This window comes from Zootoca vivipara, chromosome 11, assembly GCF_965207765.1.
Source record: "Zootoca vivipara chromosome 11, rZooViv2.hap1.1, whole genome shotgun sequence".
Taxonomy (NCBI): Eukaryota; Metazoa; Chordata; class Lepidosauria; order Squamata; family Lacertidae; genus Zootoca; species Zootoca vivipara.
Genome location: NC_142594.1, coordinates 3,415,248 through 3,437,660, shown reverse-complemented (window position 1 = coordinate 3,437,660; position 22,413 = coordinate 3,415,248). Strand labels below are relative to the sequence as shown.

General features: G+C 44.5%; 3 protein-coding genes across 8 annotated transcripts in view; 1 reads left to right on the top strand and 2 right to left on the bottom strand.

Moving 5' to 3' along the window:
• Window positions 1–11,255, bottom strand: part of COA1 (cytochrome c oxidase assembly factor 1) — a 52,470-nt gene extending 41,215 nt beyond the window's left edge. Inside the window, exon 1 of one of the 2 annotated variants that reach the window (XM_088653739.1) lies at window positions 11,122–11,255. In XM_088653739.1, coding sequence (XP_088509865.1) covers window positions 11,122–11,204 — 83 coding nt within the window. In that variant the 5' untranslated portion in view covers window positions 11,205–11,255. Of the gene's footprint in view, window positions 1–10,247; window positions 10,372–11,121 lie in introns of those variants that run through there. The other variant, XM_035101396.3, reaches the window with a different exon arrangement.
• The window catches only part of FIGNL1 (fidgetin like 1), a 22,699-nt gene extending 11,443 nt beyond the window's left edge, over window positions 1–11,256 (bottom strand). The window contains exon 1 of one of the 2 annotated variants that reach the window (XM_088653735.1): window positions 11,122–11,256. The gene's annotated coding sequence lies outside the window, so the exon portion shown is untranslated. Of the gene's footprint in view, window positions 1–10,247; window positions 10,372–11,121 lie in introns of those variants that run through there. The other variant, XM_060280552.2, reaches the window with a different exon arrangement.
• Window positions 10,370–22,413, top strand: part of BLVRA (biliverdin reductase A) — a 25,019-nt gene continuing 12,975 nt past the window's right edge. The window contains exons 1-4 of one of the 4 annotated variants that reach the window (XM_088653738.1): window positions 10,438–10,590; window positions 20,450–20,573; window positions 20,814–20,942; window positions 21,877–22,003. In XM_088653738.1, the coding sequence (XP_088509864.1) occupies window positions 21,885–22,003 (119 nt within the window). In that variant the 5' untranslated portion in view covers window positions 10,438–10,590; window positions 20,450–20,573; window positions 20,814–20,942; window positions 21,877–21,884. Of the gene's footprint in view, window positions 10,591–11,236; window positions 11,381–20,449; window positions 20,574–20,813; window positions 20,943–21,876; window positions 22,004–22,413 lie in introns of those variants that run through there. The other 3 variants (XM_088653736.1, XM_035101394.3, XM_088653737.1) reach the window with 3 other exon arrangements.

Here is a 22,413-nt window from a genome sequence, read left to right as displayed (position 1 = left end):
ATTATTTATATGATCCCACACAGCACTTTGCTTGCATACGGTAGCACTTTAAACCAGTGTTTCTCAACCAGTGTGCCTCCAGATGTTTTGGGACTACAACTCCCATCATTCCTGACCACTGGTCTTGCTAGCTAGGGATGATGGGAGTTGTAGTCCCAAAACATCTGGAGGCACACTGGTTGAGAAACACTGCTTTAAACAATGACTTCAAAGGCACATCCCAGGAAGCTTGTCCACCAGGGTACTGTACTATGGTTCAGGGTGTCCCTGCACCAATATAATTCCAAGAAATGAAAGGATGAATACTGTAACTACTGGATTGCAAAATGATTAACTAACATGCATTATGGGATTCAATAATTGGGACTAAACCAAAAAAATGTAAACCCACAACATTTAAAGATGTCACAGCCAGAATTCCAAGGCCCCAATAAGAATAATTAAAAGTTAAAGCCGTAGTCACATTAGTATCAGTATTATCAGCTCTCTCCCCATCAATCATTTAAAAGCCAAGCCAGCAACACACCATCTAGGCTATCAGGTGAGGAAAGCTATTCAGTGACCCTCCCTACACCCCCCTCCATCTTTCTCCTGCATAACAACAGATTGTATTCATAAGTCCCTTTGGTCCACAGGCAGATGTTCAGTGCAGTTCAATCAGTATGCTTGCATTAGTATTCCCACTAGCATGTTTGCCCTTTCGTGTCTATGCATTAAAGCACTATTTAAAAGCTGCCCATGTCCTAATCTGCCCATGATCCTTTTAATGAATATTCAAGGGTAGTCTACAGCCTCTGGCAAAGTGGAACTGTCATACATAAATCCAGCAGCTTTCTCTCACACCCACCCAAAGAAAACCTAAAAAAGGGGGGTGCCTACAAAGCATGGCATTTCCACAACAAAGACAGGAGGGAGGACAAGGAATTGTCTCCAGGGAATACACTACAATTGGATCTGCAAAAACTCACAAGAAATCCAGCTGCACTATTCAAGCAGGCAGACCCATAGCAACCATGGCTAGCTAGCTGCTCGGGCACCCAGGGCAGCTCAAGTGCCCTGCGCCCGGGGGCAAGGGGCAAGTGTACTGGGTCTCCCTGCCACCTTCCTGTCAGCTGTAGGGCAGCTGAGCCTGGGGGAGACAACGGGCGGGTGCACACCCCACACTGCTTCGGGCAGCGCAGAGCCTGCAGGCAGTCCGTCCAACTCCTCCCCCAGGCTCGGCCGCCCTACTGCTGAGGGGGAGACAGTGGGCAGACGCAAGCCCCACACTGTCATTTCAGGCAGTGTGGAGCCTGCAGGCGCCTGAACCACTGCATCACTCCCAGGAGAAACATGTGGCTCAGACGCACTGCTGGCCCAGTGGTAAGTGCCGCCCCCTGTGGTGTGGCACCCAGTGCCCCCCCATCACGTCACTGCATCACAACCATAATACTATATGCCCTCTGATCCCTCACATCTGTTCTATAGAGCCACAGGACAAAAGTGCATTGACATACAGCTTGCTTTAATTGAAAAATTAGTACTAGATTAGATTCCAGAGCACAGGATGGTCTGAGTGCCTGCTTCCTTTTGCACTCCTCTGGCAGGCTGTAAGCAATCACTGATATAATAATCGAAGAAATGCCAAAAGAAAAAAAAGGATGCTGGCTTAGGATATTTTGGCTATTGCACTACTTTTAACCAGCTTTCATAATTACTGGAGAATGAAAATTTAAAAAAATACTTGGCAATTCAAACTGCATAAACAATAAACTGAAACGCTGGTCTTAAACTGTTGGGCTGGGATGTAGGACTGGGTCACGGCCAGTGTTAGAAACTCAGACACAGAAGCTAATTGCCAGATGGCACATCAAACCTAGGTTAGTCACCACATCGGAATGCCTAGGCACCATTTTTTGCAATAGGATTGATTGATTGATTGATTGTTCCTATACTGCTTTTTTATTAAAAAAAAATCTCAAAGCAGTTTACAACACATGAAAACATCAAATAAAACAAAGTCAAGCTTCAAGGAAAATATTTCGGATTCTTCGTTAAGTGACATTTTGCTTTCCCCATATTTATTCACCTACTTAATTTATATAGCTGCCCTATAACAGAAGAACTCTAGAGCTAGTGTTGTATAGTGGTTAGAGTGTTGTGCTAGGACCCAGGTGATCAGGGTTCAAATCCCCACTCAGTTGTAAAGCTCACTGGGTGACTTTGAGCAAGTCACAGTCTCTTAACCTACCTCACAAGGTCATTGTAGGGATTAAATGAGAAGGGGGGTGAACCATGTACTCCTTGGAGAAAAAGGTGGGATATGAATGCAATAAATAAGCTCTTTTGCTTTCCTGCTTAGGATAGCTGGAGCGGCCAGCCAGAGGGAGATTTCCCGTCACCAACCTGGCATCCAGAGATCTCCATGTGGCTGCAAAACACGCCTGGGGAATTTCTAACACTTCCTGATCTAAAATGGTTCAAAACCACAGCCATGCCACCATACAAAAAATATATCTCCACCTTCACCAATGCCAGTTGCAGAAACCTGAAGGCATTTTGAGCTTGGGAATAAGAGTGGTCAACCTCCTTAGAAATTAAACTCTTTTGAAATGTCCTTTAAGTGCTTTCAAAGTCTCCCAATGGAACGTGGCATTTTCATCAGCTAGCAGTGCACGTTTTCCATTTGTAGCTCAAAACAATATTGGTTCTGTTTCTTCTTGCAATGGCACATCTGTACATTGGTAGTAGGAAGTTGCCTCATGTTTATGATTATTCCACGTGGCCCTTTCATCATAGGAGGCTACTGTTCCAAATACAACCATTAAATTACCACTTTGAGAGTCCCAAGGGACTCATTTACTAGGTGAACTGCTTTCTCTCGCTCCCTGGTCATCCTTAGACCAGAAGGATCCCCTTCTGACAGATGAATGACCTACTAGAATGTATGTGATTTTATATTACTGTATTTTATTTTGTTCTGAGCTTTTAAATTTTGTAATTGGTGTTTTTATCTTGTTACTAGTCATTGACTGTAATAAAACAACTACAATCTACTCTCGCTCCCTCTCTTTTAAAACTACAAATCAAAACACAGTCCTTTTCAATGCTTCACCCACTTTATGAACTATAAGCCCCACAGGTTGTTGCTACAAGATTTTTCAGAAATAAAGCTCCCCTTGTCAACTACAGCAACCTACTCCTGCTGGTTAATCACAAACCAAAATTGGAGCAATTATTGAATTATACACACATAGATTCTTTTAACTCTTCATCTCTCTTTCTCTACACTATTATCTTTGGGATGAAAAATGAAACCATTTGCACCAGTTTTTAGTACTAGGAACTACTTATTTAGAAAACATGCCCTCCTAAAAGGGTTGCAATCCAGAAAAAGTGGATGCTTAAATCCCACTGGTTCCTTAAGGGCGTTTTACAGGACTAACAGCTAATCAGTAGATCAGGCATGTCAAACCTGCGGCCCTCCAGATGTTTTGGACTACAATTCCCATCTTCCCCAACCACTGGTCCTGCTAGCTAGGGATCATGGGAGTTGTAGGCCAAAACATCTGGAGGGCCGCAGGTTTGACATGCCTGCAGTAGATGCTCTGGATGCTTCATTGCTAGGGTACAACTTTTATTGTGAGGATAAAATTAGAAGTTGTGAAAGAAACCTACAAAGTAATGCTGAAAATCTGTTTAATTGCTCAATAAACAAATAATGTAAAAAAGTTGATTTATCTGTTGACAGTGCTAGTATACAACTTTCTGCAAATTATTAATAGTAGTTATTAAATTTGTATACCACCCTTCATCCAAAGATCACAGGGTGGTTCACAACATAAAGACAAAATGAGAACACAAAATATATAATAAAACAGAAACAAACCAATAACCCCCCTCCCAGAAATACATTTAAAAGGCCATAGAATGTTCTATCGATAACCTGGTTATAGAAAAACATTTTTGCCTGGTGCCTAAAGATACGTAATGAAAGCACCAGAGGAAGAGGAATCTGGAAGAGGAATCCTCAAACAGCGAGGCACCACAGAAAAGGTGCATTCTCATGTTGCCAACCTCCAGGTCTCTTGTGGAAGTGGTACACAAAGAAGGGCAACAGATGGTGATCACAGGGTCATGGGCACAGCTGGGGGGGCAGCTGGCCCCCTAAATCAAGTAAATGAATAAAAATACTTAACTAAAGTAGAAACAATAAGAATATTTGAAATGGAAATGCTCGCTGAGGTCACTTGGATGATGCTGTTGGGCATTCTAGTGATGCAACTGGCAACCCGACTGAGCGACAGGCGTGGCTTTTGGCTCTACACCCCCTTATCATGTTGGAGAAGACCAGGCTTCCTCAACATCGGCCCTCCAGATGTTTTGAGACTACAATTCCAATCATCCCTGATCAGGGGAGTTGTAGGCCAAAAACATCTGGAGAGCCGAGGCTGAGGAAGCCTGGAGAAAACCATTCAAGACTTCAAGATGAAAGACAAGCAGTTCTCAAGTTTTTATAAGTTGCTAGACTCTGAAGCTGAAGTATGGTATACCATAAAAAAATTCCTTCAGTAGCACCTTAAAGACCAACTAAGTTTTTATTTTGGTATGAGCTTTCGTGTGCATGCACACTTCTTCACTTCTTCGGTTTACAAACAGTCCCATTTACGAACGCCGCAGACCCGGAAGTGTTTACATCTGGGTTCCACGGCGTCGGATGCACAGACGCGATCTGCGCAGCTCGCGCATGCGCAGAAGCGTGCCTTCGGGAAGCGAACGCCTCCGTTTACGAACAACTCCGTGGAACGGATCACATTCGTAAACCGAGGTTCCACTGTAATGTTATTGTTTTAGTTAAATAAATTGTTTAAATTATTAAAAAAATGATTATTTTTCTCCTTCCAATAAAGTACAGCAGAAAAGTTGTCCAAATATAAACAATTAACTTATTAAACTTCACAATAATTTCATAATTATGTATTTCTAATAGTATAACCAAATCAGTCATTTTTGATATAACTGTAAAAACTACTCTGATAATTTATTATTCCAAAAATGAAACCTTCATCTGGTTGTAAATATTAAGATTATACCTGCTAGAATGAGTATTTCTGTTAAAAAATTATTTAAATCAAGTCTTATTGACTAGTGATTTAAATCAAATCCACCCTGGTTACAGTCCACAGAACATAATAGAAATCCCTTATGTCAGCGACCAGCTTCCAAGGCCTTTCTTTCCTTTGTACCTAGCAAGCCTGATCTCAAGCTCGCCACTTCTCCAAGGTGGACCTACAGTTACACACTTTTACTTGTGTGTAAAAGTGAGTGAACAAGCAAACTAAGCTGGACACTGCTGAAATCAACACACCTTGCATCTACAGGAATTTGGTCCGAGATATGCCTAATGTGGCACAGTGGTAGGCTTTTCTCTGCCCTCCCCCACCTCACTGCCATAGGCCTATTACAGATGAAGGGAAACATGTTTTCCATAACCACAGAGGAAATGTAAACATTCTGTTTGGTTGCAATGAAGTACTGTATGGGAAAAGGGAGTACTGTACAAGAGAGGAAAATTCAAGTCTGTTGTAGTCTATTCCATTACTTCCCTACTGCTACAAAATTTCCAGATCCCTTTCCCCCCAAAAAAATCTAATACTGTACACATACATATCTACTATATATTTTATAGTTTTGTCTGTCTATTATTTTTGCTCTCTATGCATATTTATGCATGGCTTTCAAATATTAATTGCTGTAACAGAAACACCTTGCATAAAAGAATTGAATAATGCACAACATTGCCTTCACTAACCAAGGATTGATGGCCTCTGTAGTGACTGGAATTTGGCATTGTTCTCCATTCTGCTTCTCCATTCTGACTTGGTGACCACTGGAGGTGTTGCAGTTGAGCATCCTCATACAACATAACTAAAAGGTGAAGACAGACCTGATGGTGTTTCCCTTTGCCGTTAAAACCAGGGAACACCAACGGCTGCTCTACATTTGCCAGGCAACATTGGCTTTGTGTCAATTTATTTTCTGGAAATGATTCCTGGCATTTTAGAAATACTGAGACATCTCATTTAAGGAGCAGAGTTCTATGGGGGAGGCAAGAGAATACAGTCACAAATAGCAACTTCACATGTTATTGTGATTCTGCATGTGTGAAACTGTGAGCATCACCGCAATTCCACACATTATATGCAAGTATACTGAAGTGATAGCCAGCCAGTCAAAGCCATTCCCAGGGGGTGGCCTGCATGCTGACAAGGAGTCACAGGTAAGAGTGCAGGGTGGGGACCAAAGATGAACAAACTACCCCAGAAGGAGCACATTGTGTCCCCCAGCAGAGGTACTACCGCTCCCCTAACACCCCATGGTAATTAAAAGGAATCATTATACCATATTTACCCGAGTCTAATGCGCCATCTAATCTAAAGCACACCTCAGTTTTCAGAACCTTGAAACAAAAAAAAGTATTTGTTGATGAATGAAATGTGCCATCGAATCTAACGCGCTCCTTCATTTTTGCAACGTAATTTGGCGAAAAAGGGTGAGCATTAGATTTGAGTAAATACAGAAATATGTACACAAAGAGGTATTCAAATATAAACCACCATAAATTGTATGCAAAATCTTGGTACATAAGACTCAATTCCCAGCCCCACCACACATACACACAAATGACTGTGACTAACCCAAAAATTCAATATTGCAATTTTGGGTGGAAGCTGAACTCTTTGTTGGGAAGGAATCAACAACAAGGCAACCCCACCAGCAATCCCTTGTTCAGTGGGTTCTCACTGTATGGAGTAAATTGGAGATAAATGAGGAAAAAACAGGGCCTAATATATGTGTTGTGCCTCTACCTACAAACCTCATAAAATCCATGAAAACAGGGGTGAGGCTCTTTTCTGTTGAGGGCCACATGCCCCCAGGGGTAGTCTGTTAGGGGCCACATGCTGTGCTGCGAGACAGAGAAAAGCATACTGGATTGACTAATCTGAAATAAATACCACCTTACTTTATGTTTCACCATGGTCACCTCCGATCAGAATACTCAAACCTATGCAGGACTACTCAGAAGCCCAACTGTGGCTCCTAGAAGCTGCCAGTATGCAACACCAGTCACACTCATGAATGGCCTTGACTAGCTGGCTAAACCAAGTGAGGGTTCCTGATGGGTCTCAAACCCTCAGTGAGTTACGGATGGAAGCATGCAAAGACCGGCTCCAGCAGATTGAGTGGGCAAGACCAATAGTGGATTCAATGGTCAAGAAGGCGGTTTTTATGTGTGCTGTAGAAGGAAGTGAGGGACAGATGGGGCTTGTCCACCTGGGAAGGTAGCCAACTGGGGAGAAGCAAAACTCTGATCCTAAACCTCTGCTGCCTTGCAGGAGATCTCTGGGAGAAGAAAAGGCTAAGGAATAAACCTTACGTCATTCAGTCCAACCTCCTGCAATTCTGGAATAAAACATGTACAGTTGCAATAGAAATTATTCAACCCCCACTACAAATCCGGTTATTATCCAAATTTACAGACTTTCAGCTGTTTGCAATGAGCAAATCAAACAAAAGCAACTGAAATAGCTCAACACAACAGGTGCTTCAAGTGGTTCCCCCAAATTCAGCTGAAAATGCAACTTATCCCTCACAACAGCACAAACACAACAAGTGTTGTCTAAAGCACACCTGATGCAAGTAATCAAGGGCTTCATTAGATGCACCAGGTGTGCTTGAGCTGGAACCCATGAAATACCTGGACTGACTAGGGGCTTGCTGAGTGTCAAATTTGGCTGGATGTTAGAAATAAGGCTAAGTCAAGAGAATGGTCCAAGAAGGTAAGAGAAGAGATCATCGCCCTCCACAAACAAGGAGCAGGATACAAGAAGATAGTGAAGGCACTGAATGTTCCTAAAGACACCTTGGAAGTTCAAAGTTCCAACTTGAACGTCACAAGTTCGAAGTTAATGGAACAGTGGTTACACTACCTGGACAGGGCAGAAAAAGGAAGCTATCTGTGGCAGCAACCTGATTTCTGTTAAGGCAGGCTGGGGATAACCCTCAAGTGGCCCCAAAAGAGCTGCAGCAAGACTTGGTGGCAGCAAGCACTGAGGTTTCAGTGAGCACATAAGGTGCATACAAAACACAGAAGGTTTCTATGCCAGAACTCCAAAACACACACGACTACTGACCATGGGCGTACCCAGGATCAAAACTAGGGGGGGGGGCAAGGGGAGGGGCCAAGGCACGGAAGGGGAGGGGCCACAAAGTGGGCGGGAACAGCGAACTCGCGCTCCGCCGGGCTGTGCCCCTCCCTAGAAGCAGGGCTGGTGGGCGGAGGCGGAGCCCAGCCCAGCGGAGCGCGAGTTCAGCGTTCCCGCCCGCCGCGCCGCGCTCCCTGGTTCCCCGCCGCGCTTGGCCTTGCCTGAGGGCGCGCCGGGGAGCTGGAGGGAGGGTGCGGCGCGGTGGGAATGGCGAACTCGCGCTCCGCCGGGCTGTGCTCCGCCTCTGCCCACCAGCCCTGCTTCTAGAGTAGGGCAGCTGCCCTAACTTGCCGAATGGTGGGTACGCCCTTGCTACTGACCCATGGGACATTTGGGGAGTAAATGTGGACTAATGGAGAGCTTTGGATTCACTGGATCCAAAGCCCAGCAGATCACCTGAGAGCCCTGATTTTCTGCCTCCTCAAGTGTGCCAGTCTGAAACTAGTACAACAGGCAAATCAACAACCATTCTCTCACCTTTTGTCCTGGCCAGCAAAAGTACTGGTATAACTTTGGGTGCAGCAATGGATCTGCCCCACTGCTGGAGGTGGGGTTTGGGGCTTTCTGTGTCCATCACTTCCTGTACTGTGCAAACCCTATGCATGTCTCTTTGGATGGAAGTCTCAATGAGGTCATTGGTTATAGTTTTGGAGCCTTCACAAGCTTATAAACAAATGTCACTAATTTTCCTAACTGAAAACTGTGAGATGCCTGAACATTTGTTCAATGTTGCATCATACTGTTGTCATTTTAAAGATCATTATTTGAAGGAGACCAGGGGTTGAAGTGGATATTTTTGAAGCACATACTTTCATTTTTATAACCAAATAAATATTGTGAGATGCTCAGACTCAGAGTATTACTTTTACAGACTTCACCAGAAATGATCCTGCTCTTTATTATGCTCTCCACCAAAAAAAAAGCGGGGAGGAATAAAAAAAAAATCCAGGAAGCCTAATTGCCAGAGGTGGAGCTAGCGGGGGGGGCAGGTCAAGCGTCCGGGGGGGGGGGCACCCATGGCGAGGGTCCCAGGGGATAACACCCGGGGTGAGCCATACCTACCGCCTGCCCCCTGAATTGCTACCCTGAATTATCCATTAAACTCATGCCTCACAACTTGGACTGCAGTGCGCTCCTTTACAGGATTTACTCAAATTTAATCCTACCAATCCTATAGGGTTTACTCCCTAGTAAACATGTTTAGTTTTGCAATTTCTGCTTACCTGGGAGCAAGTCCCATCCTGTTACTTCTGAGTAAACCTGTATAGGATTCTGCCCTGACTAAAAATGCCCTTCAATACATAGAAGGGCATGACAAATATATACAGAAGGGCATTTTTTTAGTTTAGGCAGAATCCTATACAGATAACTCTGTGCATGCTCTCTCTCTGTGTGTGTGTGTGTGTGTGTGTGTGTGTGTGTGTGTGTGTGTGTGTGTGTGTGTGTGTATCTAGATTCAAGTAGGTAGCTGTGTTGGTCTGACACAGTTGAAATATATATAGAAATAAAAATAAATTATCCAGTAGCACCTTAGAGACCAACTAAGTTTGTTCTTAGTACATGCACACTTTTTCAGATACACATACATACACATACGCACACATACATTGAATGCCATTTTTATTTTATGAAGAATTCTATGCAGGTTTACTCAGAAGCAAGTGAAGATGGGGCTTGCTCCCAGATTAGCAGAAACTGACTTCCAGCCTCAGACCACAATACTATGTAAGCCCACTTAGCAGGGAGGATGATCCATGGATGGATGTCTAGGAGTCGTGTGTGAGAGATTAAAAGCATTTAGTTCGTTCCAAGTGATGGCACAGCAAAGCTCGCACAGCAGAACGGAAGCATCATATCCGAGTTTACAAATATACTGTGAACCGCCGCGTGACACGAAGGGCAGTATAGTACTGTAATTAAATATACAGTACTAAATAATATACGTCCGATTTTTCGCCTTTTTTTAACAGTCTCTTCTAAAAACTGAAGGAAGGCACAAACCTGGGGCTGGTGAGGGCCGGGCCGAGCCGAGAGAGGCGTCCTGGGGCCGAAGCCGCGCGCGAAGCGGGCCAGTCACGCTTCCCTCCGGGGCGCCGCCATCTTGCAGCTCCTCCCCCGCCAAGGAGAAGAGGAGGGGCGGGAAGGCGGGCGGAGGCGGCTTCTTTGGCCACCGGGCAGGGGCGGGGCGAGGGGCGAGGGCTGGCGAAGCCGGGGCGGCACACACCCACACCCGGCGCCCTGAGCGAGCGAGCGAGGCCTCGGCCGTCCCCCGGAGCACAAGCGCAGCCGCTCAGCGCCGTGAGGCTTCGGAGGGAACCTGCCCGCGGCACGGGCTGTCCATAGGGTAACTTTGGCCAAGAATGAATTGGTTGTTTTGTTTTCGTTTCTATTTAGAAAAAACAATCGGAAAGCGTATCATTGTAGGGCCGCTTTTAACGACAGGTGAGGTCAGGACGTTTTAATAGCTCACATAGAGAACTACTTAATTTTTATGCCAGCAGTCTTGTTTCAGGCAAGCAGTTTTGTACAGAAAATGTCGAAGGCGTGCTTTGCATAATCCACTAGACCACAGTGACTCTCATCTGTGTATGTATGTATATATATATATCTCACGCGCGTGTGTGTGTTTGCATTGTGCACGCTTTGCCTTTGCACAATCGGGGTGAAAAAAGCAGGAACGTTCAGGGGACGGAGCGTGTCAGAAGATGCACACCAAAGGTGAACTTGCGTTGCAAGGAATTGCACATTGCATTGCAGGAGTTGGGGAGCCGGCTTCAGTAGCGGGCTGCCTTCGCCAGCGATTCCCACGGAAGGCCCTGCCCCGTATTTAACACAGGACACCAATCAGCGCATGCTAGCCCTCAAATCTACTTACCGCTTCATGGTCACTTTCCGTCTTGCCTTTTTATTGATATGCCAGCCCGCCTCTAGCTTCAATCCGGTCCCTGAATTTCGCATTAGGGAGGAGGCGGCGCCTCGTGGCAGCAGCAGGAGGAGGGACCTTCCCAGGAGTTGTGCAAGCGGTTGTGAGCAGCGCAAGGAGGCCAAGCAGGTTTTGTGACTGCACCCCACACAGGAGCTGCTGGCAGTTTAGTTGTGTAAGCAGTATCTGCAGAAAGACAGAGGAGAGAAGGGTAAGCTAAAACTACCCCTTCTTTCTCATGTGGAATGAATTTTAAGAAAGGGGAAGAGGGAGGTAATGTTGCTTTGGGTCCATTGTTGGTGGGACTCTGTAATGCCCCACCCATTTGGATGGCGCTACATGGGTGATAATCCCTGTTAGCTAGTACCATATCCATATCATTTTGGATTTTTCGGCTGCTGGTGGTAACTTTGGTTATTCTGAATGCTGGAAGGTTCAGGAAAGATAAGAGAGTGCTTCCACACACAGCGCACAGGCAAACTGCAGAACTCCCTCCTGCAAGAAGCAGGGATGGCCACCAACTTGGATGGCTTTAAAAAAAGGATGAGACAAATTCACAGAGGAGAGGAGGGCTATCAGCAGTTACTAGTGAGGTGGCTCGGCTCTGCCTCCACTCCAGTTAGAGGCAGCAAGGCTTCCCAAAAAACGTTTCCAAGCACAATTCAAAGTGTTGGTGCTGACCTTTAAAGCCCTAAACAGCCTCAGCCCAGTATACCTGAAGGAGCGTCTCCACCCCCATCGTTCAGCCCAGACACTGAGATCTAGTGCCGAGGGCCTTCTGGCGGTTCCCTCGTTGCGAGAAGCCAAATTACAGGGAACCAGGCAGAGGGCCTTCTCAGTAGTGGTGCCCGCCCTGTGGAACGCCCTCCCATCGGAGGTCAAGGAGATAAACAACTACCTGACATTTAGAAAACACCTAAAGGCAGCCCTGTTTAGGGAAGTTTTTAGTCTGTGATATTTTAATGTATTTTGATGTGTGTTGGAAGCCGCCCAGAGTGGCGGGGGAGACCCGGCCAGATGGGTGGGGTATAAATAATAAATTATTATTATTATATTATATTCCCAAAAGCAATGGCTGGAAACCACCGGAGGGAAGAGATGAGCTTGTGCTCATGTTCTGCTCGCTGGTTTCCCACGGGGATCTGCTTGGCTACTCAGAACAAGATGTTGGACTAGAGGAGCCATTGGCCTGATCCAGCAGGCTCCTCTTCTGTTCTTATGTCCCATCCATACTTCCCTCAAAGTGCTTGCTGTTGTCTTTTCTTTTCTTTTCTTTTCTTTTGGCCCAAGTGGAATGTGAGAGGGCTTATTTGAGTATGCTGTCCTCATGTGTGTTTTAATCCAGCTCTTGAAATATGCCCTCTGAACAATTTAGAAAAGGACAAATACTTTAAGGACCCTGTAAGCCAAATTTTAAAAGGGCAACAAGCCCTTAAAGTGGGAGGGGGGAGAGGGGAAGCAATGTGCAATGTTTAAAAGAAGCACCACAAAGTAAATAGGGAGGGGGAGAAGTAAGGTAATTAAGGGACACAAAAATGGTGCAAAGTGTGTCACTTTAGATATTGAGGTGAGTAAACTTTGTAACTTTGACGTGCCATCTACAACTTGGTTTTAAGAGGAGTTGAGCTCTCAAAAATTCAGTTGCAGATGCTGAATTGTATCCTGTAGGTCAGGCATCCCCAACCTTCGGCCCTCCAGATGTTTTGGACTACAATTCCCATCATCCCTGACCACTGGTTCCTGTTAGCTAGGGATCATGGGAGTTGTAGGCCAAAACATCTGGAGGGCAACAAGTTGGGGGTGCCTGCTGTAGGTCATTTCAACCAAGTGTAAAATGGGGGTGACTTGAACTCCAATTGCGGTGTTTAATTTCTTCAAAATTCTGAGGTCCAGTAAGAAGTATTCTGCAGGTCTGAAAGGTTAGCTGCTGTTAAAGCAGTACTAAAAGTGTGGAACACAGTTGGAAGTAGATGCAGGTGTTTTTAATACAACAGATTTTCATGCTGAAAAGCCTTCCAGTGAAGAAATACAGGAATTAATAAAGGTGAGCTATATCCTACCCTCTGCATCCAAGCTGTGAATGCCATTGCTTCTATAGATAAAACAGCATTCACACACACACCACACATGAAAGCGAGGTGTAAGCTGGCTTGGGGGAACCTGTGGGTTTGCAAGAGAACAGTAAATTGTTAGGGGCAGACAAAAACCTAAAGAGCCCCACTAAGAACTGAACAAGCAGAGGTACCCTGCCATGGAATGCTGATTGACAGTGTGGGTGTGGAACCAGGTGTAGGAATGGGATGGAGAAGCAGCATTGCATGCCAAGGCACCCAAGGCACCAAGTTCCCAGGAGAACAACAGGTTCAAATAGGCCACAACTTTATTGGTTACAGATGTGAGCAATTTGGCTTAGGCATTGGGGTGAAGCCAGGCTATATATTGACTCCTGCCCATCTGCAGGGAGGCCACTGAAGGGTAAACCACCAATAAGGAGTGATTAAATAGGGGGTCCATAGGGGCTGTGACATGACCCTAGTCCACGTCCAGACTTCGGACAGGATTCACTCCCTGGATCCCTTTAACAAGATACCCTTACTGAAGAGGGGCAGGCGAAGGCAACAACCTCCCCTTCAACCAAACAAAGGTTTACCCAATGCCTAAACTCACGAGAGTTGTGACAATTGCTACTAGGTAGGCAAAAGCCAAATGGCCGGTGCCAATTTGCCAAGTGGAAAAAATTCCTACCCAGCCTCAACGACATGGCGACAGACAGTTGTCCATAGCAAGGTCATATCAGAGCAAAGCATGAAAAGAGGGTGAGTGGGTTGGGTGATCCGATGAAAGGGTGAGAAAGGGGGCCAGCTAGCCGCGCCACGATTAAATTGCCTGTGGCCACACCTACCCTGCCAGCTGAATGGCTGGGACTGTCCTGCAGCAATGATGACGCAGCTGGTGTGATGTAGGAGAGAGGCGGCGTCCCTCTGCCCGTTTGGCTGAGACCCGGCTGTCTGGCTGCAACGCCTCCCACTGGGTAAAAGGTGAACGGATGCCCACACTTTGCTGCAGGTCTCACTTACCTTTGTATAAAAATGAGTCCCCAAGACTGTAATATGATCCAGAAACAGACTCCAGGATGGGTCTGACTTGATTCTCAGAGGCTTGAGTTGTGAGATCTTTGCCTTCTCTCAATCATGAGAAGGATTGTCATTTATTTGTTTGAGGGGAAATAAAACAGCTGCACTTGGTTGAAATTGTAATGTTGGGATCAAAACCTGCCCTCTATTCTTTACTCTGTGTGATCCAGCTCCCATTTACAGGGTCCTGTGGGAATTGTCGTATGTTCATGTCAACGTGAAGGGTGTAAAAAGATGCACTGATCCCCCGTCAGGGGTTCCTGCAATACGCAAGCTTTCCTACCCTGTGTACATATAAGCTAGGTGCCAAATGGCTCCTTTTGCCATTGGGGAGCAAGACAGCTCTTAAGTCTTGTTTTGCAAATGATTCACAGGCTGTAATTGAGTCTCAGTTAAACATTTGGCTAGTCCAGATGACAACTTTGAGCTAGGTTAACAGCTTTGAGAACTTAAAGAAGAAAAGTCACTTGATCTAGGGATAATCTACATATATATTGGCCTATTCCAACCTCTTTTTCTTAATGGTGACGGCTTCTGCTCAGGCTGCGCTGAAAAAACATGTTTTGTTCCTGAAATTCATTTTGATTATGCAGATAAAATGTAACTGATAGAATTTTACAAGATGTTGTATGAGTGTGTGAAAACAGTCCTGATCCAATGATCTCCAGGCATGAACCTCCATGTGGTGGAGACGTCAGGTACCATCCTGGCGCCCAGGCATGTTCACTTGGACACACGTGTTTGATATCCAGGTGCAAAATGCTCCTGGTACCTGTCTAATTTCACACACTGCTTGGATTGCCATGTTTTCGTTTATAAGGATACAAGGAGAAGGGCTTGAAAAGATCTTTGGACTTCAGTCAGCCCAGCTAATATTGGGCTATAGAAGGCATGACTTGGTATAAAGCAGATTCATCTATTTATTTCCCTTCCCCTACATGTGTCAGGAATCCCAGTGTGTTTGTCAGCAAGGAAACGAGGCACTCTTATGGCCCTTCTGGCATTATGTTTGCACACCTGTTTTCTGACACTGGTCTTGGTATTTCTATTAGTAAAAGTAATGTGAGAACCAACACTCAGCGAGACTGCAGTTGCAGCATGGGTCAAAGTGACTCATGCTGCAACCTAACACCAAATAGTTTTTGGCCATCCTTTCCAAACAGCTCCCATGAACACATTCTTAAATTCATGGCAATAGTTGCTATGTTTTTCAGCTTTGACACGAACTGCAGGACAGTCAAATTTTACCTGTGTTCCAGTGTACAAGATTGTGGCTTAAGCCTGGTATTTTTGGTTGTGGGGTTGAATTCTGAAGACCCTTAGATGGCAGAAGGTGGGGCTGGGAATATATAAGTTAGAGAAAATGTCATTTGAGGGTCCATAGCTGAGGTATGATTTACAGGAGTAGAGCAGAACTCTGCCCGAGAGCCTCTAAATATGGACAATACTGCTATAGATGGACAGTCAGATTAATCCAGGACAAGGCAGTTGTATTCGTTCATATAAAAGCATGCCCAGGGTTCCTTATATACTACGTGTCTCTGCTAGGATCTGTGGCTCATAGTGGCATTGCATATAAATTGTATTTTGTGTGTGCCAGGTCTTTTTTTCAGCCAGAACACTCCTGAACTTAGTTCTGGAGCGGCATGTTTTTTCCAGTGCTTTTTAAGGTAGTCGATGCGGCACACTCCATAAAAAAAAAAAGCTCAACACTAGTGTGTGGCCTGCCAAGCATTTAAAAACAAACTCACTCTTGATCTTTTAATTCCAAGCATCCTAGCCTTCATGGATGTTTATGAAGAAACAGTTGCATTACTGTGATCTGTCCCTTGAAGGCAAATCATTCTAATACTTCAGAAAGGGATTTAAACATTCGGTGTATTGTAATTATTTCACAGTTGTTATCTGAACAGTTGGAGTTGGCAACGTGAAGACTTTCAATCATATCGACTTCAAGTACAGCCCGTCCTGGAATCTTTTTAAATGACTCACAAGGGATAGCAGACAAGGACTCACCTTTTGTTGTGCTGAAGATCATGTTCCAAAGATTGTCCCCTATGAGGTCATAGTCACATTGTGGTCACATAGTCCATAGTTGAGGGGAAAATGTTTTTTTGTCACTAATGTAAGACGCCTCACCGATAAAATTAAGTGCATCTGATTTGTTCCTAGCATATTTTTTTGTCAGATCACTAAATGAGAAAGCAAAACTATCAGTACCATAAAGGGTAAGTAGCCTATTCCCTATTTGGGGGGGAGAGGTCTTCAACTGAGCTTTAGAAGAAGAAAAATAGAGAAGTTTTGTGTCATCTTGCATGTCCTGCTTCTGGTTTCCCCCCCCTCACATGTAAAATGCCATTTAAAAAATGTTGCTAGAGAATGAAACTGGGGGAAGTTAAATTTAAAACAATTTAGAACAGATTAACTATTTATGGAAAGTAGATTAACATTTTCATAGAATTACCTAGCTAGCAACCGTGATAGACCAAAATGGACAAGCAATGAAAAATTCAGATTGGTACAGAATTCAGCATCCTGGGGGGTCAGTTTAGGCATTCAGCTGAATGAGGTGGTAAAGCTTTGCTAAACCCTACCACTTTAGGGGGCAGGTGGTGAAAATAGTATGTTTGAATGTTCCTGGATCTCCCTACACATAGAAAACAAGCATGTCAGGCAGAAGGGTTCCGTGTAACCACCCTCATCCCATGGGAAGCATGTATTCTAGGGAGCTCTTTGCCCCTTCCTGTTTAAAACACTAGACTTAAAGAGGTTCAACAGCTGGAAAATGAGGGGCTATGGGTTAACTGAAAAATGGATTTGGGGCAGGCAGGATCTGGGTTGGTAATGAATTAAGGGATGATCTAGGTAGGATTTTTATTTGAAGAAATGAATTAATGTAAGATAATTTATTTAGAGGTGATTGGGCATAATTAAAGGAATGAGAAGTTACTCAGAACTAGGGGATAGTTTAGCAAAATAAGAGTGTGTTTTTGGTATAATCACCCCACCCCCACATTTCCCCTGCCCCAGGGGTGGTGGAAAATATTCCTTCATCTTCCTACTCAGTTGCAGCTTCAAGTTTTCAGACTGGAAAAAGACTGAAGTTACTTCTTGAACATTCAGCTTGCTGCAGCAGACTGCAACCGATCTCCAGTTTAGACCTGTGTTATCTTTGTTGGCAACTCAGTGGTGGAAACGCCCATAAAGCTCCCATAGATCACTCTCACAAAAGAATTGTCTTTTGGTAGAATGAATGGCCACCATGGGAAGGTAAACGGCGTTTCTGTGTGCTGCTCTGGTTCGCCAGAAGAGGCTTAGTCATGCTGGCCACATGACCCAGAAGCTATACGCCGGCTCCCTCAGCCAATAAAGCGAGATGAGTGCTGCAACCCCAGAGTCATTTGCGACTGGACCTAACAGTCAGGGGTCCCTTTACCTTTACCTGTATAGTGTTACTTCAGCCTTGTAAATACATCTGCAGAAGGTACTAGCCCACAGATGCTTCCAAAAGGCACTGATCTAAACATTTTAACAAGCAAGAGGCCAGTGTTTGGAAATCTTTGAAGTAGTTTTCACTTACTAAAAGCGAACAGTTAAATAGATGTTTTCAAAGCTGAACTTCTCAAGGGGATGAGTTCTTGTAAAAGCCCTGGTTACATATGCCAACTTTGTTCCTGGAAATATTATCTGGCTTATCTACCTACAGATAAGTTTTCTGCTTGTTTTTTTTTTTACATAGGAATAATGCATCTCCCCACTCTTGTTCTGAAGTAATACAACCCCAGATAGGTTACTGCAGTAATATCCTGTTTGCCAAATGTTCTGGTGGGCTTAGTTATTCAGCCCTCTGGTTACGCTTTTGCAGAGTATTGTGTGTTGGGAAAGGGTGCTAAGGCTGTCCATACTTTGAAGAATTATGCAAAGGAGAAAATGTTGGCTACTGCTATTTTTATTGATTTTAAGTTTACTTTATCTTTTGCACTGGTCTTCTTCCAAGGTACTTATGACAGCATCCATGGCTGTACACACTCCGCAGTGTAATCCTGTGACGTAGGTTAGGCTGAGAGAGTGGGCTTGGTCCCAGGTCACCCAGTGAGCTTGAGGTCTGTCTTTGAACCCAAGTTCCCCAGCTCCTGTCTTCTCCCAAATACATGGCAAGATTGCACCTGCCAACATTTCCTTCTCTTTGCTCCTAAGAAAGAGGCCCTGACCTCCATTGCATCTGGTCACCCAGAGTATGAACACGGGTCAGGGACAGGGAATCTGTGGCCACCCAGATGTTGATGGTTTCCAGGTCCCGTCATCTGCAACTGAAGAGGCCAGTACTCGGGGATTATGGAAGTTGTAGTTCAGCAACACCTTAAGGGCCACAGATTCCCCACTCATAGGTGAACAGGATGGAATGGGGAGGAAAACACAGCGGTTGATGGCCAAGACCACATCCTGTAGAATTCTATCAGTTATATTTTATTTGCACAGTCGGAATGAATATCAGGAACCAAAATGCTTTTTCTGTGCAGCCTGAGCAGAAGCCGTGAACAATGTTATACTTATTGTTGTAGCTTGTCTTCGTTTACCCTACCCCACTGCCCTGCTCACAGTCGTGAAGAATATTCTTATGTTATGAATGGTCTGTGTCATCACCATTAAGAAAAAGAGAAAGGAATTGGCCAGTGGCCTGTCCCTGGATCAAGTGACTTCTCTTCTTTAAGTTCTCAGAGTTATTATCCCAGCTCAACTATCCAGATATTTAACTTTGTGCATGCATTTTTAATTTAATGTTACAATGGTGTTGTAGGGGATGCTGACTCGCCCCCCAGCGCTGGATTCAACTGCTGCTCCTGTTGGCTTCTACACTTTGGAATGGGGGGGAGGAGCCATTTTGTCAAAACAGCTTCTTGGGCTGGCCTGCATAGGAGGGAGGGCTGGAATTTGAGTCCATTTCCAACTCAGAGATAGTTTTCAGGAAGTTTCTTTATCTATACAGAGCCTGCATGAATAGACCTGTGGTTGGAGGTATTGGAGTGGGGGAGAGAAGAGAAAGGGCAAGAGACAGTGGTCTTTGTGTTGTGTGAGAGACCCTGACCCTTCATATACATCAAAAGCAAGTTCCATTGGTTTCAGTGGGGCTTAATTAGGGGTTGTTTCCAACAGCATTTCTTCCTCGATGCATTAATGAATTTTCACAGCATCTCCTCACCACCAGCACCTCAGGATGAAAAGTAACTGCTCCACCCAGTATCCTGTCTCCAAAATGACCTGTGTAATATAAACACAGCTAGGTGCCATTGAGAAATAGAAATGTTTGTTCCCTCATCAGCCTGGGGCCTAGATATTTAAAAACGTGGTGTCTTTGTTTTGTTTTGTTTTTCATTACAGGGAAGGACAGTAACAGTGTTATAATGTCTGTTCTTGTGTTTTATATAAGCCAAGGAGTGAGAAGCTTTTGCCTAAATGGCTATTTGAGATTGCAAGGGTTCCCTCTGGTGGCTGATGCACTACATAGTGCATTTTGGATTAAGATGTAGAACATTTGCTATCCTAGCCTCCAGGAATCCAGGCAAGGATTGCTCACTAATTTTTATTTTTATTTATTTTATTTTTTTGGAAAGGGGAAGGGTTGTTCTGGCAAGACACCCTCAATGTTCCACTTTAACCTGGAATAGGGAAGAACTCATCTTGCTTTCTCTGACCTTGGGGTGCTCAGTGCAAAAAAATGATACTGGCCACCACCCCAAGAACACTGCCTGCCCCCAAAGGCACTGTATTCTGTGCACTGTTGAAGTGCCCAATCTGATTCTTGCAAAAAGTAGTAGCCTAGACTCTCTCCAAAATGTCTTGTGTTATTGGTTGGAATAAAAACAAATAGCAATTTACCAGAGGATCAGAATTCAAGAGTTTAAAAGAAAAAGTGGGGGAGGGTTTTTTGTTGGTGTGAAAAAGCTATTTTTTTAAAAAAAAGGGGGAGAGGAAATTGGGCATCCCCCCCCAGAAGACGGCAACATATCTAGTTTCAATTTGATCCAGGAATGCTTCTTCACTACTCCTCTTTGACTGCTGTTCCTGACAGATAACTTGCTGTTGGTCTCACCCTCATGCTTATCTTGAGCAGTCAAAAGTGCATATGCCTTATCTCTGTTATACAGAAAAGGTGGAAAGAAGTAGTGAATTATTTGTGAAGCTGAGGCATCGTCCTAATTGCTGCAACCTGCATCCTCTCGTGTTCTTTTTGTGCAGACCCAGGTGAAGGACTTTACTCCCCCTCCCCAGGTATGTGCCCAGTTCCATCCCTGACTTGTGCTTCTGGCTGCTTGCCCTCCTAGCTGCCCTCTCTCTTCCTGCCATTTGCTGCTGGGTCGATTGAACAGCTGGAATGTTACAGAGGGCAAATGCAGGCGATGATTACAGGAATTGAAACTCTTCATGTTGTGTGAGCAGCTGCCCATCGCACAGCTGTTTTCATTGCACCTTTGCGCCTGATGTACCCAAAGCATTCTTCTGTCTTGGCAGAACGATCCAGGCAACAAGAAGACAAACGGAGTAAGTGAAGACCACAGAGAGCCATTGATCCATGTCTGCTTGAGGAGGCAACTGGCAAATTAAACTGAAAAGAAGCTGTCTTATTTGTTGCCCTTACAAGTAAGTTGTTGGAAAGGGAAGGCTTCGTAAATTATAAGGGGAAATGTACTTTGTAGGCCTTTCTAATGGAACAGGATTAAGAGTCTGTGAGAAACATATTAAAAGTCTAAGCGGGGCTGGCCCATCCATGAGGCAAAGTGAGGCAACCGTCTCGAGTGGCAGGATCCACAGGGGAAGCAGATCCAAGGAATGCATTGCCCATGCCTCCTCCACAGAAGCCTTGCTGGTCTCTTTCCCATCCCTAGGGAAGAAATGGTGGGGGAAGCCCTATGGGTCTACATCTGCCCAGCATGATCCAGAGTGGACCTCTTCCTTCCCCCATGACAATCTTTGATTCCCAGTTCAGCCATTGAGTTAGGTTGATTCAATCCCCCCCCCCTTGTTCCTGATGCAGATCTTCACTCACCTCTTCTTACCTGGTGGGGGGGCACCATTTTGTGGTGTCAAAATGTCTTGGGCCAGCCTCTAATCTAAGAGAACATATTGGACACAATCCTGCTATAATCAAAACATTTAACTGAGGAAACAGTGCTAAACACCCTTACTAGAAAGCAAGCCTCTGGCCAGTGGTATGTCTTTTGGCCTCCCAGGGCAGCTGCCAGTTGGAGCAGAAGGATCGTCCTGGCAGTGAGAGGCAAAGCAGCAATCTCTGCAGCTTCCCCTTCTCTGGCCAACGTTTATGTATCTGATGTTTAAAGTTTAATAAAATTATTATTATTATTATTATTATTATTATTATTATTATTATTATTATATTTATTTATTATTATTATTAATTAATGCATCACTTACACAAGAGCCTCTTTAAACAATTAGACCATCTGTATAGGAAATGCTAGCTGCAATTCTGTGATAGCGTAAAGGATGATGGGGAGAGAAACAAGCTTATAGTAACCTTTATTCTTCTTCCCCCATCCCTCCCTCTTTCACGAAGGATTTACCATGTTTGGGACTGTGGTCATTGGGATTGGGATTGCAGGATCTGTGCGGATCAGGGACTTGCTGAATCCTTTGCCTTCCAGTCCTGCTGAGCATCTCAGACTGTTGGGCTTTGTGTCTAGGTGAGAGGCTTCATTATGTGGCTTAAATAAATTTTTTGAATGAGACTAATTTATACCTTGTAAAAACAATTATGCTTGATGGCACCTTGAAGCTAACTTTTGATAAGCCTTTTATTTTATTTTTTCATAAAATGGGCATGATGTCTCATAGGTAATAACTTGCTTCTTCAAATGCTGAGTAGGAACTTAATATTGTAATGAGGCTGGATCCCAAGATTTAGAGTGCTGTACATCTCAAGTTGTCACCCACTGAGGCTCTTCTCAATATTCCCTTTTTGTCAGAGGTGAAAAGGAGTGAAAACTGGAGAGAATGCCTTTTTGGTTGTGGTGCCCCATTTAGGGAGACTTACCTGGCTCCAACACTGTTTTCTTTCAGGCACCAGATGAAAACATCTTTTTAAATTTCTGGC